The sequence below is a fragment of the Eleutherodactylus coqui genome, chromosome 2, assembly GCF_035609145.1.
Source record: "Eleutherodactylus coqui strain aEleCoq1 chromosome 2, aEleCoq1.hap1, whole genome shotgun sequence".
In the NCBI taxonomy this organism is placed as follows: Eukaryota; Metazoa; Chordata; class Amphibia; order Anura; family Eleutherodactylidae; genus Eleutherodactylus; species Eleutherodactylus coqui.
The window spans coordinates 5,082,786-5,100,613 of record NC_089838.1 but is presented as its reverse complement, the minus strand read 5'-3'; the positions used below and the strand labels follow the sequence as shown (position 1 = coordinate 5,100,613).

The window sequence follows — 17,828 nt, the reverse complement described above, 5'->3', positions numbered from 1 at the left end:
CCCATTTCTTTTTTTCCTCCCCCGTTTAAAAAATTACAACTTGTCCCGCAAAAAACAAGCCCTCATACGGCCATGTCAATGGAAAAATGAAAAAGTTATGGCTCTTGAGACGCAACTGCAAAATTAGTTGAAATTCAATGATTAGACCATTTTAAAAAACCTGCCCTGGTGGGCACGACAGGGTGGTAGGGAACCCGCCACTCAAGGGGTAAAGGGGGCACAGAGGGGTGGGTTTAGAGGCTCAGCTTGCAGGGATAAACCCTCTTTTCACTCTTTTGTAGCTGTGAGATACAAGTTCGCTGTTGGATGAGCCGTCTTTAGCAAAGAGGGAAGTGTTAGATGAAAAGCCTCTTCAGATGATCTGCTGAGCAGCGGCGCCGAGTACTTACGTATTTATCGTACAGCGTCAGGGCGGCTTCATACTCCCCCTACAGACAGTTCAGAAATGGCGTTACATCAGAATAAAGTTATATCTTTCACATTAAATACCGGACAGACACCGTGGTGTAATACTATGGTACAGCTGTGTGCAACATGTGTTATCTGTTATCAGCCATGTCATGTTGTGAACACGACCCAAAATGGAGTGGATATCCTGCGAGCCAACTGTCAGGTATTGGGGGTCTCCGTAAGCACAGATCAGGGGTGCAGGATCACTGCTAGACTGATCAACGGTGTACCTGGAGGCTCCTGGGCGCCAATTACTATGCGCCATTTATATTACTGGTGTCACCTTATATGGCAGAGGAGTATTTGGGCGCCCTCAGGCATCAGGGCCTGGGTGTGACCACTACCTCTGCATCTTGTATTCAACATCTCATAGTAAATGATTTCAATGGGAGTGAAGCTGGCGCTCTGACCTTCTCCTCTGACCACTGTCAGTGCAGTGAGCCGGACGATCAGCTGATGGATGGAGGTCCCGAGCGGTGGACCCCTGTCCATCAAATACCGATGACTCATGCAGGGGATGGGTCATCATTTAAAAAACCCTTCAATGTCTAATATCCCTAGAGGTCTGGAATAATCAATACTCCGGGAGGTTCAGGATGGTGAAGGGGTTAATGATAGACCACTGGAAAACTAGAGAAAAATCTGCCCAAATTCATCTGGTGATCCATTTCACAATATGCGTAGGGCCGTAGAGGTGAATGATAAAATTCTTGCCGCCTGCAGCCACCACTAGGGGGAGCTAACTGTACAGGATATTATATTTATCCCACTGGACTCAACATTGGCAGTATAAATCCGTATGCAGCGCCCCATAGTGGAGCTACAGGCCATCTAACATCTGGAGTGCCTGATGAGCAGGGGACGAGTCTCCTCGGAAATCCTTGAAGCCGACCGCTCTGGAACAAGATCCCCCCTCATGTTACCAATAATACTCAAGATAATAAAAGTTATAATTGTCCAACCTTTTCAATGAAATATAAGGCCCAGTGCCAGTAGATGTGACAGGCCAGCATGTCCCCTCCCTGCAAGAAGACACAAGCAGCATCTCAGAAGATGTACAAAAAACTGTCAATCCTTACAGCAAACGTCAAGGCAGATCTGAAGTGTGTGAGGCAACTGAGTGGAGCAGAAGCCCTGCCCCATCTGCAGTATGAGGAGAGCCATGATGAGCCCCGCCGTTACAAGGCACCACCGTCAGCCCATATATGGCCCTGTAACCAACTGCTTAACTCTGCTGCTGTATCCGTGGGCAGAGCCCGGCTCTGCTGCTGTATCCGTGGGCAGAGCCCGGCTCTGCTGCTGTATCCGTGGGCAGAGCCCGGCTCTGCTGCTGTATCCGTGGGCAGAGCTCGGTTCTGGTGTGGGTACGCTACCATCTTACTGCTTTGTAAGGCAGACTGCATGTGAGCGCAATATATATCATTTTTTTTTTTATTGGAGGGGGCAAAGAATTTCTGCGCAGGGTGCCATGTAATCTAAGGCCGGCACTGCTGACAAACAGGTTTTTTCGTGCTCCCTGACAACTTTCATACAGACGGTAATGAAGCGGCAGACGATGATAATGTGACTTTACCTTCCAGTTGTTCTCGGTTTGTTTCATGAAGGACAATCCTTCCTCTATATCGGCCTTCATCTCATGGACATGGGCAACAGTGTGCACCGACCAACAGTCCTTCTGGTCTACAGCCAGAGCCTGCGCAATACAGAGAGATATTATACACAGTGCCATGGGTCTATAGGATGATATACGGATGGACGTGGCGTTATATCATCTACTGCCACACATCCAGAACACAGGGGGCGGATGCGGCTGCACAGGGTGCCACTGTCCGCTCAATCACCACTGACCGATGTTGGGACATGTACTGTACCATTAATGGTGCCAAGGGGGCAGAGTAGCCAGCTGTAAGGTCCGCCCAAATGTCATGCCCCTTGATTTTTCTTGGTTGTGCTATCCCTCCTGGGAATGTATGACTAAATTGACAACTAGGTGTTACCACTCCCCTTATTGATATGCTGTGTCCCTCCCTACATAGTCAGCACTGCTAGGACAATGCGGGACCGTGCAGGGACCTGCGCCATTGACAAGGGGAACGGTAAGAGCCTTTTCACACGGGCCGATAAACCGCTCAGATTTCTGCATTCAGTGAGAATCTGAATGATATCGTTCATTCACTTCTCATTCGGCTTCATTTTCAGCATGCAGAAAACTGAATGATGGATCAGCCTATGTAAACAGGCAGTATCACTTATGAACGAGTGCCTGTTTACGGTGGATGGAGGCGGGTGGGCTGGAACGATCCTGGTCTGTTCCGCCTCCGTTCACTGAGCGATGCTAGTTAAAAACACAAGAGCGACTATCGCTGGGACGACCTGTCGGGCATCTGCACCAAGCAGGTCATCCCGGTGTAAAAGGGCGCCAACACCCGGATCTACGGCAGGAGCGGCACAACAAGTAAGAAAAGAAGCTCCTGAATGGTTACTTCCTAGGGAGTGGAAGCATTTACTAAAGAGATATGTCCACATCCAGTGCAGACGTATTACAGAGGACCCGTCCGTCCTCCACACAAGGAATACAGCAAGACGTGTGGCAGCTAGGAGAGCGTTGGCCCAGCGCAGACGTCTGCACCGCAGAAAGGCTTTAGGGAAGACGAAGGGGCGTTGGTTGGGATCTCACTGCTAGGATTCAACTAATGCAGAGACACAACATCTAGATTAAGGTGACTTTACCTCATTGGCCACCTTCAGGGCTTCATCATAAAAGTTGGTTTCCAGGAGCCCAAATGAGTGCATGCCCTTCACATAACTACGAGACAGAACAGGGAAACTCCTTTAATCTGGCATCCGATAGTTTAGAAACCGCATGAGAAACTAGAATTGTATTAGGACAAGAATAAAAGGCTTACAAGTGGGGTGCCACAGGGGGCAGTATTGGAGGGGTCACCGTTACTAGTGGGGTGCCACAGGGGGCAGTATTGGAGGGGTCACCGTTACTAGTGGGGTGCCACAGGGGGCAGTATTGGAGGGGTCGCCGTTACTAATGGGGTGCCACAGGGGGCAGTATTGGAAGGGTAACCGTTACTAGTGGGGTGCCACAGGGGGCAGTATTGGAGGGGTCGCCGTTACTAATGGGGTGCCACAGGGGGCAGTATTGGAAGGGTAACCGTTACTAGTGGGGTGCCACAGGGGGCAGTATTGGAGGGGTCGCCGTTACTAATGGGGTGCCACAGGGGGCAGTATTGGAGGGGTCGCCGTTACTAATGGGGTGCCACAGGGGGCAGTATTGGAGGGGTCGCCGTTACTAATGGGGTGCCACAGGGGGCAGTATTGGAGGGGTCACCATTACTAGTGGGGTGCCACAGGGGGCAGTATTGGAGGGGTCACTGTTACTAGTGGGGTGCCATAGGGGGCAGTATTGGGTCCTATTCTTTCTAATATATTTGGATTGTGCAGTAAAATAGTATTTGCAGATGATACAAAACTATGTGAAGTAATAAACACAAGAGACACGAGGTGGATGGAAGAGGATCTGGAGAAGTTGGGGGCAAAAAAATGTATCAGTTGAGGGGCAATACTGATTAATGTAAGGTTCTGCACATGGACAGAGGAAATACATGTCACCATTACATGCTTAATGGGAAACCACTGGGTAACACTGACATGGGGAAGGATTTGGGGATTTTAGTTAACTGTAAGCTTAGCTGGAGGAACCAGTGTCAGGCAGCTGCTGCCAAGGCAAATAGGATCATGGGGGGCATCCGAAGAGGTCTAGGGGCGCATGAGGAGAACATTGTTCTTCCTCTTTACAAGTCACTGCTCAGACCACACATTGAATATTGCGGACAGTTTGGGGCACCAGTACATGGCTTGTGTGGGTACAAGGGGGGCTACTAAAAGTAATAAATGGATTGGGCGGACTGCAATACCCAGAGTAGTGATCAAAATTAGGGTTATTTACTTTTAAAAAAAGATGGCTGAGGGGGCGCTCTAATATCTATGTATAAACATATCAGGGGTCAGTACAGAGATCTCTCCCATCATCTATTATACCCAGGACTGTAACAAGGGGGCGCTCTAATAACTATGTATTGATATATCAGGGGTCAGTACAGAGATCTCCCCCATCATCTATGATACCCAGGACTGTAACAAGGGGGCGCTCTAATAACTATGTATAGATATATCAGGGGTCAGTACAGAGATCTCTCCCATCATCTATTATACCTAGGACTGGAACAAGGGGGCGCTATAATACCTATGTATAGATATATCAGGGGTCAGTACAGAGATCTCTCCCATCATCTATTATACCCAGGACTGTAACAAGGGGGCGCTCTAATACCTATGTATAGATATATCAGGGGTCAGTACAGAGATCTCTCCCATCATCTATTATACCTAGGACTGGAACAAGGGGGCGCTCTAATAACTATGCATAAACATATCAGGGTGCAGTACAGAGATCTCTCCCATCATCTATTTATACCCAGGACTGTAACAAGGGGGCGCTCTAATAACTATGTATGGATATATCAGGGGTCAGTACAGAAATCTCTCCCATCATCTATTATATCTAGGACTGTAACAAGGGGGTGCTCTAATAACTATATATAGATATATCAGAGGTCAGTACAGAGATCTCTACCATCATCTGTTTATACCCAGGACTGTAACAAGGGGGCGCTCTAATAACTATGTATAGATATATCAGGGGTCAGTACAGAGATCTCCCCCATCATCTATTATACCCAGGACTGTAACAAGGAGGCGCTCTAATAACCATGTATAATATATCAGGGGGCAGTACAGAGATCTCTCCCATCATCTGTTTATACCCAGGACTGTAACAAGGGGGCGCTCTAATAACTATGTATAGATATATCAGGGGTCAGTACAGAGATCTCTCCCATCATCTATTATACCAAAGACTGTGACAAGGGGGCGCTCTAATAACTATGTATGGATATATCAGGGGTCAGTACAGAAATCTCTCCCATCATCTATTATATCTAGGACTGTAACAAGGGGGTGCTCTAATAACTATGTATAGATATATCAGGGGTCAGTACAGAGATCTCTCCCATCATCTATTATACCCAGGACTGTAACAAGGGGGCACTCTACATCTAGGGGGAAAAAGGTTTCTACACCAACATAGAAGGGGGTTCTTTACTGTAAGAGCAGGGAGACTGTGGAACTCTCTGCCTGAGGACGTAGTGATGGCAAACTCACTAAAAGAGTATAAGAGGGCCGGGACGTATTTCCTGAGCAATACAATATTACATGTTATATTACTGGTTACTTCAGAAGGGTCGGTGATCCGGGGATTATTCCGATTGCCAGATTAAGGAAAAAAAGTTCCTTTCTGACTCCAAAATGGGGAAAATTGGCTATTAACTAGAGATGAGCGAGCGTACTCGGATAAGCACTACTCGCTCGAGTAATTTGCTTTATCCGAGTATCGCTGTGCTCGTCCCTGAAGATTCGGGTGCCGCTGCGGCTGACAGATGAGTCGCAGCGGGGAGCAGGGGAGAGCGGGCGGGAGAGAAGGAGAGAAAGATCTTACCTCCGTTCCTCCCCGCTCTCCCCTGCAGCTCCCCGCTCCGTGCCGGCACCCGAATCTTTAGACCCGAGCACAGCGATACTCGGATAAAGCCAATTACTCGAGCGAGTAGTGCTTATCCGAGTACGCTCGCTCATCTCTACTATTAACCCATTGTGGTTTTTTCGCCTTCCTCTGGATCAACATTGGTCTTCCCTTCACCCAAACATTGTGTTACTATTGGAACAAAAGACTTATTAGTGATGAGTGAGTAAACTCGCTAAGGGCAATTGCTCGAGCGAGCATTGCCTTTATCGAGTACCTGCCCGCTCGAGACAAAAGGTTCGGGTGCCGGCGGCGGGCAGGGAGCTGCAGGGGAGAGCGGGGAGGAACGGAGGGGAGATCTCTCTCTCTCTTCCCCCCGCTCCCTCCTGCTGACAGCCGCAACTCACCGCTCCCCCGCGCCGGCACCCGAACCTTTTGTCTCGAGCGGGCAGGTACTCGCTAAGGGCAATGCTTGCTCGAGCAATTGCCCTTAGCGAGTATTCTCGCTCATCTCTACTTCTTATCTTCTTCAAAATATCAATTACATGAAGAGAAGTCAAAATATTGTACAATGAGGTGTTAACTACTTAAAGACCGGCCACAGCTGTAACTTATTTTTCCATCACAGCCCTATGTAGAATCTACTGGGGGAGCCATCGGGGTCACCTATTACTACCAGAGGAGTAACGGGGTTCCCCCCTATTGCTGTCCCCCGGTAGTAATGGGGTTCCCCCCTATTGCTGTTTTCCCCGGTAGTCAGGGGTCCCTTCTATTGCTTCATGTGATCTGCATTGATATACCACCGCAGGTCCTGTTCCTCACTAGAGCCTGTCCGAACACTGCTACATCAGTGAGTAGAGCGGGGACTTAGACCCTCGGTTGGAGCCCCCGAGAAGCTCTCACAGAGCCCCAAGGGAAACGTTTGGGAAACACTGCTGTAGGCCAACTACTGGTAACGGCCAAACAGGCACAGCCTTCAGTTGAGTGCTTAGTTTTAGTCATCGGTGGGGGTCTCAGCATCTAGATCCCACCCATCTAAGCTTCGGCACGGCACGGAGGGCCCTTTTATACAGAACAATTATAGTTTATATTCTCGAAGGATCGCGGGAATCTGAACGATAATCGTTTAGTGTAAACGCTGCCACAGACCGGACAACGAAACATAATACTCGCTTATTGGTCGTTGTTCAGTTTGTGCAGAACTTCAAAGTCAAATGATGTTCATCTATGAATGATGGCCCGTTTACTGCGAATGGAGGTGGGCGGGGCAGGAGCAATCTCTGGTCTGCTCCGCCTCCATTCTCTGAGCGATCATCGCTGCAACGACCGTTGGGCACTTTAACACTTGACGAGTGTCTCATGTAAAAAAGGACCTCGACATTTCAGATGTTTCCTAAAACTGTACAGCGTGTACACCAAGTTCAAAGGGTTCTATTTTAGTATGTATGCAGTGAGCTCCCCCTGGTGGTGGCAATTGGTTATCAGTGCTTCTACGACAGTGTGAATGGAAGCAGGACTGCAAATGACATCTGAAGTGTCCTGGACCTCCAACTAAGTGAGGTTGTATAATACTGACATACCTGCTGAGAGGAGTACTTGGGGTCCAATACGGAAGAATACGGGCGATGGAATCTCTCATTTGAGTTTGCTGTCCAAGATAGAAATAGGAATCGTGGGCAAATTTGATAGCCAGCAAGTCTAACGGGTGATCCTGCAGGATTTGCTCCCACATCTCCGCTGCGGCTGGGATGTTCCTGCGTATGAAGCAGATCCGTTCACTTTCCATATGTGTGTTTTAATAAAAACTTACATTCCCCATGAAATAATTCTGGAGTCTCTTTTCATACAACCAAATGTGCAGTTCCTCTGTTATTCCTCTTGTAAACTTACAAATAACTGACAACCTGATATTACCATACCCCTTGTCAATGGGGTGTATCCCTTCACAGTCTGACGCTGTGCAATAAGCGTTGACAGTCTATGGACAGATCCCTTAGACAAGGGGAATGGTCACACCCAGTTGTCACCTGATTCATACATTCCAGGAAGAATATTATGAGGGATCTTGTGCCATTCACAGTTATACAGAACAGATATGCGCGCATTTTTTATTTATTAATTTTTTTGGATTATCTCATCACTAAGAACTAAGTAGGAGATTTACTTCCATTGTGGTTTTACACAGCGTTCTTAAAGGGGTTCTGCAGGACTTTTACTGCCAATGACATGTCATCCAATAGTTGATCCGCAGGGGGTCAGCCGCTCTGGCCCCCCCACCACTGCTGTCAGTGTGCCAATAGTGTGGTCCATACTGAAGCAGACCAAGTTGGTACTACAGGCGCAGCTCCCATTGAATTCAAGGCAGTACCAACCTGGGCCACTCCAATGTTGACAGTGCTATCAGTTTCCAGCACTGTCTCCACTGACAGCAGACCGCAAGGTAAGCTGATCAATGGGGATACCGAGAGGAGAAAACCCGTCATCCAAAGTAAAAGCCCCAGAGAATCCCTTTAATCGAAGGTCCTCCGGAGTGAAATGCGGCAAAATTAGTAGGCATAAATTATAGTAATTGTGATGGACCACGGATGGCCCTTCTGCTAAGCTCCACCTACTAGAAGAAAAGCAGAGTAAAAGGGGTAAAGAGTTGCCTATTTTTGTGCAAGTGTGACTTATACAAAAAGAAAAAAACAAAACAAAAACACACACCCCTTGATAAATTTGCCCCCACGTCTCCAGGCCCCCAGTTTACCCCACCTATGTCAAGAATCTGACATCTTTATACCCTCCAAACCCATTAGTCATGGCATCTGCCCAGGTTTGTTAGTACGAACATGATTCTGGGAGTAAACATCTCGCATGGATAACTTCCCTACAGACACCGAATCAGCAGGGGCTGCTGGGAGATCAGACCCAAAAAGAAACCAATAGAACTCGCAATGCATTTAAAGGCTGGTTTAGACGGAACACGTGTCGGGCAAACGATGCCTGAAACTCGTTCCTGCATATCCTAGCTCCCTTGCAGCTACACGGGAGCTAGCATCGTTAGGTTTTAGCGGGGAGGCAGCACGGGATTTCTCTCCTCTCGCACCCCTGCCCCTCTCCATTGAGATAACACTGTTCAGTATTGAACGGCTGCTATTTACACGGAGTGATCAGCTGATCGGCCATCGTTTATGCTGCGTAAATGATGGCCGATCAGCTGATCGCTCCGAGTTCAGTGTAACTACCGTAGTGGCCGATCAGTACCGAACTGCGTTATGTCATCGGAGAGGGGCGGGGGAGCGAAAGGAGAGAAATCCCGTGCCGCCTCCCCGCTAAGACCTAACGATACTAGCTCCCGTGTAGGTGCAAGGGGGCTAGTATATAGAGCCTCGTGTGGCGCAGAGTGTAAGCTCTCGCTCACGACCTGAAGATTGCAAGTTCCAACCCCGTATGGTTCAGGTACCCGGCTCAAGGTTGACTCAGCCTTCCATCCTTCCGGGGTCGGTAAAATGAGAACCCAGCTTGGTGGGGGGTAATAAATAAAAATTACCTGAAAGCGCTGCGTAATAAGTTGGCGCTATACAAATAACAAGATTTATTTATTTTTAGTATATGCGGGAACGAGGGTTGGGCATTGTTTGCCCGACACTTGTCCCGTCTAAACCAGCCTTTAGATGTGACTGCGGTATAAAAGGATGTAAATCAGTACAATATAACAGACCTGCACTATAAAAGCTGGGAATACGAGTGAGAAGGCAATAATACCCTTTAGCAAACATCTCCAGTGCGGCTGCGTGCATCGTCTCCCGCTCGGTCAGCTGCTGCGTCTTGGCCATATCTGACATCACTTTAAATTCCTTCTCAAGGTCCTTATCGAGTAACGGAGAACGCCCGGTGCCGATCAGCTCCAGACCGTTAGAGATCACATGTCCCATGACTACAGGGGGAGGTAGAAGAAGAATGAGTGCAGGCCCTGATACACATGAACGACTGCCTGTTTACGGTGAATGGCGGAGGGCGGCCGGAATGATCCCCAGTCCAATCCCCATCCATTCTCTGAGTGATGCCCATTCCTGGGACGACCTGTCGGGTATCTGCGCCTGACGGGTTCTTCCATGCAGAAGGGCCCTAAAGGAGCACAACCCCATAGGAAGTGGGCAAAAATTTGTGACATTACCCCTATTGACAATCTGTGCCGGCTCATAGCTGGTGGAATTAGAGACTCTGGCATGGGGACGTCTAGCCGGACCTCCCTGAGAGCAGCATATGAAATGCCAGTGGTGTTCAGATGAAAGCCACGCTGCCAATGGCTTTATACTACATAAAACTAGAGAACGGGAGCGCCGACATATAATGATGCAGAAATACACTATTATTGTACAACTCCAGATGGCGAGCAATAGGGACCTCTGCAGTATATGTGGATGTCACGGCCATCGACCAAATGAGCATTCGCCTGACCGATACCTAAAATGTATGGCAAGCTTAGCCGTGTAGCCCTCATCACTCCCACAATGCACCACTCTCTGATTTTAGCTCTAGATGCAAATGGAGAAGAAAAAGTCTTTACAAACTCATTTTCCATTCGCTGTAGGCTACAACTACCGGCTGTCGGAGATTACGGCTTAAAAGTGGAGTGTTCCTTTAAATGACAACCTACTGGATGTTCACATCTGTACGTACCAAAATTGGGATCCGCTGCTTTCATTTTCTTCAGACAGCCTTCAATTCCTCCCATTGATTTGTCGTTTGTCCATGTGACATACTATATGAAAAAAAATACAAGTATGGCCGTCATGCATAAACCAACCAACGTCATTCTTTGGGCATCGTCAACACATTGCAGCGGCCCAGGTTGGTACTGCAGTGACATCAATGAGAGCTGCGCACTGCAGTACCAACTTAGGCTGCTGTAATACGGACAGCGCTATCTGCTTCCGCTGCCGTCCGCACAGATGATGGCTCGGTAAACTGCTCATCAGTGGAGATCCAGAGCGGCGGACCCCCAACCATCAGCTGTTGATCACCTACCCTGGGGATAGGCAATCAATAGTCAAGTCACAAAGGGCCCTTAGAACCCCCAAAAGTAACATTTTCGTTACTATAAGCCTTTCTCAGGCTTGAAAAAGGTTCATAGTAACAAAACCATCACTGTGATGGAAGACAAAGTATCCACATGGACATGCTGACATATTAGAAGTTTTTCCTGCAGTCCGGTACTGGTGGTTCTACGCGGTTTGGCGTTCTGGTGCACTCATGGCGAGCAGACAAAAGACGTCTGGTGCCGTCTACACAACTCGCTTCTCCCTGGCAGGGACATCAGTATGAAGGGAGCGCCGGCCGAGCGGGTGTGGGGCTGATGGGAATAGCTAAACTGGTGCCGCTCTGGTATCTCTGGGGTCTTATTGCAAGCGAATGCAGCGTTCATGTGACTAGCGGTCCCTTCAGTCTCCTCCACACTGCAGTGAGACACAGGAAATCAATGGAGGTCTCAGCGCCAAGACCCCCACCCATCAGCAAGTTACCCCCTATCCTGCAGATAACTTGTAATTGTGGTAAACCCCTTGAAATGTCAATTTATGCTGCAGCTCTCACCCTGCTGGTGGCCGCGCTTAGTCAGATGATCGCCATCTGCTGTAACAGAAATTTAGGGCCCTGTTCTCGCCCGTCGCTCAGTCGGGCATGTACACTGCTCAGATTCCCGTAACCAGCAGGGTTTATTGGTCCGTGTTAAAGGGCCCCAAGTCTGCACAGCGATCAGTCATTATGCCCCGAGGATGCGGTGTAGGGGCTCGCTCACAGCCGCGGAGGCGCAATGCTTAAACCCCCATCGCCGATTTCTGCTACAAAACAGGACAAAATGGTGAACTGCTGCAAAGAAATTGAGCGGACCCCCATTAAAGTAAATTGGGGGCCATTCAGTTCCATCATAAGACAGAGCTGTTCAGGCGGAGGAGTGCGTCCAAATGGGGCAGAAAAACGGAATCCCCCCATGCTGATGCCAACGTGTTAAACGTAAACAAGGACAGAAAGGGGGTTCAAACAGTGGAGTTCAGAATAGCGCAGACCAAAGGCAGCGGTGGGCGCCCATTCGCTGGCGCATAGCTAATTTACATATGGCATGGATAAAGGCCAGTATCCAGACACGGAGTCACGCAGATCAGAAATAAAGGCGTCTATGGATTCCACCTGACATCCTACAGTCTACAGCGCAAAAGATGGCGACGGCTTCCTTTAAGATATATTATTGCTATTTGCACGGGAAGGTCTCGTCATGCATCTCCGCAGGACACCGCTGGCTGCTGCCTAGCTGGCAGCAGAGAGGAATCCTGGCAGCGGCCGCCATCATCTAACTCGGTGGTTGTGATTGTAACGGGCGGACATATTAGGAAACACGATCTACTCCGAGGGTCGTGTGGAGTATTCCCAGCAGCTCGAGGAAACATGATGTGACTAACAACCCGATACTGAAGGCGTTCTTCGCCCTAACGTATAAATATTGGATTAACATGGCAGCGGGAGACAATGTGTTATGGCGCCACCGAGCTTCAGCTATAGGCAGTGCAGAGGTTACAGCGGGGCCCTGGTGCCTAATGGTGGGAAGATAAGCCGGAAACACACTCTTAAACAACTGTCCTTGTTGCCCATAGCAACCAATCACAGCGCAGCTTTTATTTTACCTCAGGAAAATAAGGAATGAAAGCTGCGCTGTGATTGGTTGCTGTATACTGCTGAGGTAAAATGAAAGCTGCTCTGTGATTGGTTGCTATGGGGAAAAGGTGCATTCTCTTTCAGACAGCCTTCATAAGGGTGTGGAGCCGGCCGCCCTGTAAGACACCAGGTGGATCGGGCCCCATTACTGATCTCATATTGGGGCTCAGGAGCTTCAGGTCCCACCTCTGAGATAGACTGGCTGCTAGGGACATAAATGCTGCGGTTGGAGAAAGCGGATTGTCAGCCATGGTTCAGAGCCACCTGTGTGTCAGTAGAGCCGTGCAGTCCGGGCCTCGGGTGGTCCGGGCTCTGGGGTGGCTCTGCCACAGGATGTGTTAGGGTTGAACACATCTAAGGTCTCATGTCCACGGGGAAATTATATTTAGCAAATCCGAACGTGAAAAAAAACAAAACACAAATCTACATCCTATAGGAAAGCAATACTAGGACGGTATTTTAAGTGATTTGCAGATTTTACGTGCATGAAAAAAAACGCGACATGACACATTTTAGCGCGGATCAGGCGGTCGGGAGCTCAGAGAGCTTATATCTCAACTGATCCCCCGCATAAAAGAAAAAAAAACAAAAAACACAGTTATAGTGCACCAGCAGCAGAAATCCACACGGGCCTGATTTTCCCCGTGGACATGAGGCCTAAGCGGAAAGCGCCCCCTGCTGGTGGCTACAATTTAACTGTATGACTGCAGCCCAGGTGACTGGATCCGGAGGGCTGACAACTCGCTGACGGTATGAATAGTCTGTCCGCCACGGTGTGAACACGGCGCAGTCCAGCTCTGGCAAAGGCCTTCCTGATCTGCAGGACATTATAAAAACTAAATATATGGTTCCTGCACAGAGTGTAATGTCGCTCCAGGTACGGGCCCCAACCGTGGCATGGGATGTGGGTCTGGGGCCCCAGGGATGTTTTGCTTGCGCCACATTACATTTCATGAGCCAGTCCTGGGATAATGCCTTCATTTATTCACTCACATCATGCCCTTAGAGCAGGGATGTAGCAGAGCCCGCGCCATCCGCCGCCCGGGCCCCGCGCCGTCCGGGCCCCGCGCCATCCGCCGCCCGGGCCATTCGCCGCCCGGGCCCCGCGCCATCCGCCGCCCGGGCCATCCGCCGCCCGGGCCCCGCGCCATCCGCCGCCCGGCCCCCGCGCCATCCGAGCGGTTTTCAGTCACAACGTGTTGACACACGAGGGCGTGTTTAATGCACAATCCATACTATTATACATGCGGCAGTAACTCCGTCCGTCCGTCCGTCTGTCTGTCACCTTTTCACGGCTGACCCGCTGAAGTGATTTGGATGAAACTTAGCAGGCAGATGGCCGCATCTTTAGGAAGAAATAGACTAGTTTTTATCCCAAAAATGTATAGAGTTCTCTGGGGGCGCGACAAGACAGATTTATTTGGGGATGCACAGGCGCCATGCGGCGACATGGAGGGGAAGGAGGTGCGCCTACACAAACAGGCAGACATGTAAGCGCGGACGTCGTTGCCCCATCAATGCGATTATTAGGTGTGATGGAGGGGAAGGGGGTGCACATCATACACTAGGTCTCCCTAAACAGGCAGGCATGTGAGGGCAGACGTATACGATTATTAAGCTGGCAGGGATACCCCCGTTGCCCGGGGTTAAAACTTGAACCAAAGACACATTAACATGGATTGAGATTGAAAAGAAAATCTGTGCTGCCCGTAGCAACCAATCACAGCACAGCTTTTATTTCACCTCAGCGGTATAATATATAACAACCAATCACAGCGCAGCTTTTATTTCACCTCAGCGGTATAATATATAACAACCAATCACAGAGCAGCTTTTATTTCACCTCAGTGGTATAATATATAACAACCAATCACAGAGCAGCTTTTATTTCACCTCAGCGGTATAAGAAATGGTTTCCTTTTGATAATCAGATTTTCCATCCATTTTTTAGTCTTCTTTTAATATCCCGCGCCGGTCAGATCTGGCGCATATCTCCAGCGGAGCTCGAGCTGAGAAAATGAGTAGAACCCAGGAATCTGCTGAGGCAACAAGGCATCAACAAGCCGCTCTTAGAGCCGTAGAGACCCCGGAGTCGGCTCAGGCCCCTCGGACTTTACATTATGGGAGTCATGCATCTCTTGGAGCTACAGAGACACTGGCACGATGTCAGGTCCACCGACCCCTCGATGCTGACGGTCGCGCCTCTCAGAGCTACGCAGCACAACGCAGATCAGATTAACCCCATTCACATCATTATAACAAAACCGCGTCCACCTGCTGGGCCCAGACCAAAATATAAAAAACAGGCATACTCACCCGTCCTGAAGCCGATGGATGGAGCTCAGAGCCGCCGGTAGTAATCTGCAATGAGGAGTGGGGGAAGGGAGGCGACAACTTTTCAGAACACATTTCTGGTTCTGAAATGGGGTTGTCATAATTCAATTTTCTCACTACAGCAGCACTAATAGCTGTGATACTGCCCCCTGTGGGCAAGAATACATGAAAATGTTCATATCTGACTGCAATTGCACTTCCAAAAGTGCCCTGCAAAAATAAAGTTTACCTAAAAACCAGCAATCCCACGACAACAGATTCATTCAGAGCTTCTTCATACGGACCATTTGTAGGTTTGCTCTGAGTCAGCGTTTACGATCTCAGGATGGCGTCTGGCCACGGGGGTCAGGGGTCGGGGAGCCTTAACTGAACTCTGCTCGGAGGTGACAATAATACAGCATCAGCGGAGCCGGAGGAGACCGGATGGGGCCCTACCTGATATAACGTGGCGTCAAACAGTTTACAAGCTTCATTGCTGGTAGTGGAAAGGGTCATCCCTGCATCCTGCCAGGCCTGGAAGGCAGAAGAGACAACGGATATTAGGAGAGGTTCATCAAAACCGGACAGAATTATAAACATTTTTATAGAATTTTTGGTCACAATCTAGATTTAAAAAATAAATAAATAGAATCCTGCTTCTTGCGCAGCTAATACTGGTCTGTCACTTTCTGATCTGTAAAGGCCCATTTACACGGGACGAGCTGTGATGCAAGCGATGCCCGCCACTCGTCCCCGCGTATACTCGCCGCTGTCCTGTTATACGGAGCGAGTATCGCTGACAGCGCGGCCGGCAGGGAGTTCTCTCCCCACTCCTCTCCATCCACTGTAAGCGGCGGCCGACTGCTGGTTACACTGGACAGTCGTCGTTCAGGATTTTAAGCTGGACAATTCTCATCCAGTCCTTTACTTTCTGCAGGCATTTACACGGGCCGGTTATCATTCACAACCCCGCAGGAGCCGGAACTACCAGAACGTAATCGTTCCATGTAAAAGGGCCTTTGCAGCAGTCATCCCACTAACATCAAAGGCATGATTACACTGAGAGGTAACACCTGTATGTAGATAACACAGGATCCACCATTCAGAATAGTCACATCTCACCTCCTCCCCTACCCTGCACACTAACCACTAGGCCTAATAATAGTCTGACACTTCCTGTTCCGGAAAGGCAACACCTATATGTAGATAACAGGATCCACCATATAACCTGTGACTATCTACTCCCCTCCCTGCAGGATTGCCTCTGGGCAGGTCACAGAGCATTCTAGAACAGTCTCCCATAGAAGACAGTGTGAACGGCCCGTGAGGCTGCTGTAAAGCATATCTTCTAAATGCAGCGAACAGGAGTTATGGGAAGCGGTTTTTGATAGAAAACCGTCTCACATCCACGTAAGAATGGAGGTTGGCAAGTGCGACATTGGGCCAAGTCTCTTGGGCAGATCTCACACTCGCTCGTGTGTGGGCAACCAGGAGGGGAAACACAGATAAAGCACGCTGGAATTTGGTCTGGAAAAAGGGGAGACGTCCCAGCTGCCAAGAATAGTCGGCTTATCTCAGATTAGTAGCTCGTTGACGGTTTAGTGAGGGCAGCAGAGACTGACATGTATTCTTGCGCATGCACAGCATCTAAGTGAGGGCACGCATGCGCCTACTACTGGCAGCAACTACACAGAGCATCCTCTGATACAGCCAGTGACTCACGACTGCCACAGATAAAAGAACCGTAGTGGGCATGGCAAAGGAGACGCCGCGGCTGGCAGGGACATGTGCTTCAGTGCAAAACGCATATGCAAAAGAGACAACCCCCCCCCAAAAAAAACAAAAACATGGAGCACGCACATATAGGTGCAGCGAAGTCTGTTTACCACAGCCTGACATTGCGCACATCTCTGTGACGGAGCCCTTAGGCCGCTCTCATACACGCACTTTTTACCGCTGGGTTTTGAACACCGCAGTATAACGCTCCTACTGATATGGGGCATCGCAGACCTGCGCTCGATCGTGGCGCTGTCTAGAGCCATGGTTTTAGAGCGCTGTCTGCTCTGTTTTGCAAAGTTTTGGTGCTTTTTAACGAACCTCACCACCCGTCACAACGATGGGATGCATTAAAAACCGCTGGCAGACGAAGTAACCTGTGTCCGAAACCGGCTGCGCTATGAGTGCGGTCACACGGGGGGGGGGGGTTGCTGCGGATTTTCTGTGCAGACCTTCTGTCTGGGAAATCCGCAGCATTTATGGTAGCAGCAAAGTGTCTTGTCCAGACGCTGCGGAAAAAAGACGCACAAAAACTGAGAAGAAATTGATATTTGGCGCGGAATACAAACCCACACGTCAATTTTACCGCCGTTTATGTTGCGGAATCAATGTCTTCTTCGGATCGCTTTTCCTGCTAGAAGTGAAAGTTCACCGAATATCTGCAACCTTCTATATATATATATATATATATATACACACACAATGTGTCCATGAAGGGAGAGAAGAGTAAGCACAAGGAGAAGCAGCTATAGAGCGAGGGTGCCCAGAGGTGCCAGGGGGCGCGGACTCACCTTGCAATCCTTCAGACACACAGGTGCCATGCTGAACGATTAGTGGACGACCCAACGAGGGTTCTTATACCTGCAGAAGACAAACACAAAGTGAACGATTTCTCTTTCAGCGCGGTCGTTGGCTGCGTACAGACTGAACAATCACCGTCTTTAGACCCGCTGCCTGCTAAGTCTTCTGCTACTTCTGCTTGTGCTTCACTAAATCCCTCCCTCCAGTA

General features: G+C 49.3%; 1 protein-coding gene across 3 annotated transcripts in view; it reads right to left on the bottom strand.

Annotated features, from left to right (window-relative positions):
• The window catches only part of TTC38 (tetratricopeptide repeat domain 38), a 28,044-nt gene extending 10,223 nt beyond the window's left edge, over window positions 1-17,821 (bottom strand). Inside the window, exons 1-10 of one of the 3 annotated variants that reach the window (XM_066590200.1) lie at window positions 17,756-17,821; window positions 17,611-17,680; window positions 15,500-15,577; window positions 10,703-10,784; window positions 9,785-9,956; window positions 7,618-7,791; window positions 3,181-3,256; window positions 2,024-2,143; window positions 1,413-1,472; window positions 390-428 (exon numbers count right to left, since the gene is read on the bottom strand). In XM_066590200.1, the coding sequence (XP_066446297.1) occupies window positions 390-428; window positions 1,413-1,472; window positions 2,024-2,143; window positions 3,181-3,256; window positions 7,618-7,791; window positions 9,785-9,956; window positions 10,703-10,784; window positions 15,500-15,577; window positions 17,611-17,640 (831 nt within the window). In that variant the 5' untranslated portion in view covers window positions 17,641-17,680; window positions 17,756-17,821. Of the gene's footprint in view, window positions 1-389; window positions 429-1,412; window positions 1,473-2,023; window positions 2,144-3,180; window positions 3,257-7,617; window positions 7,792-9,784; window positions 9,957-10,702; window positions 10,785-15,293; window positions 15,449-15,499; window positions 15,578-17,610; window positions 17,681-17,755 lie in introns of those variants that run through there. The other 2 variants (XM_066590201.1, XM_066590202.1) reach the window with 2 other exon arrangements.
• Between the last annotated feature and the right edge of the window lie 7 nt (window positions 17,822-17,828).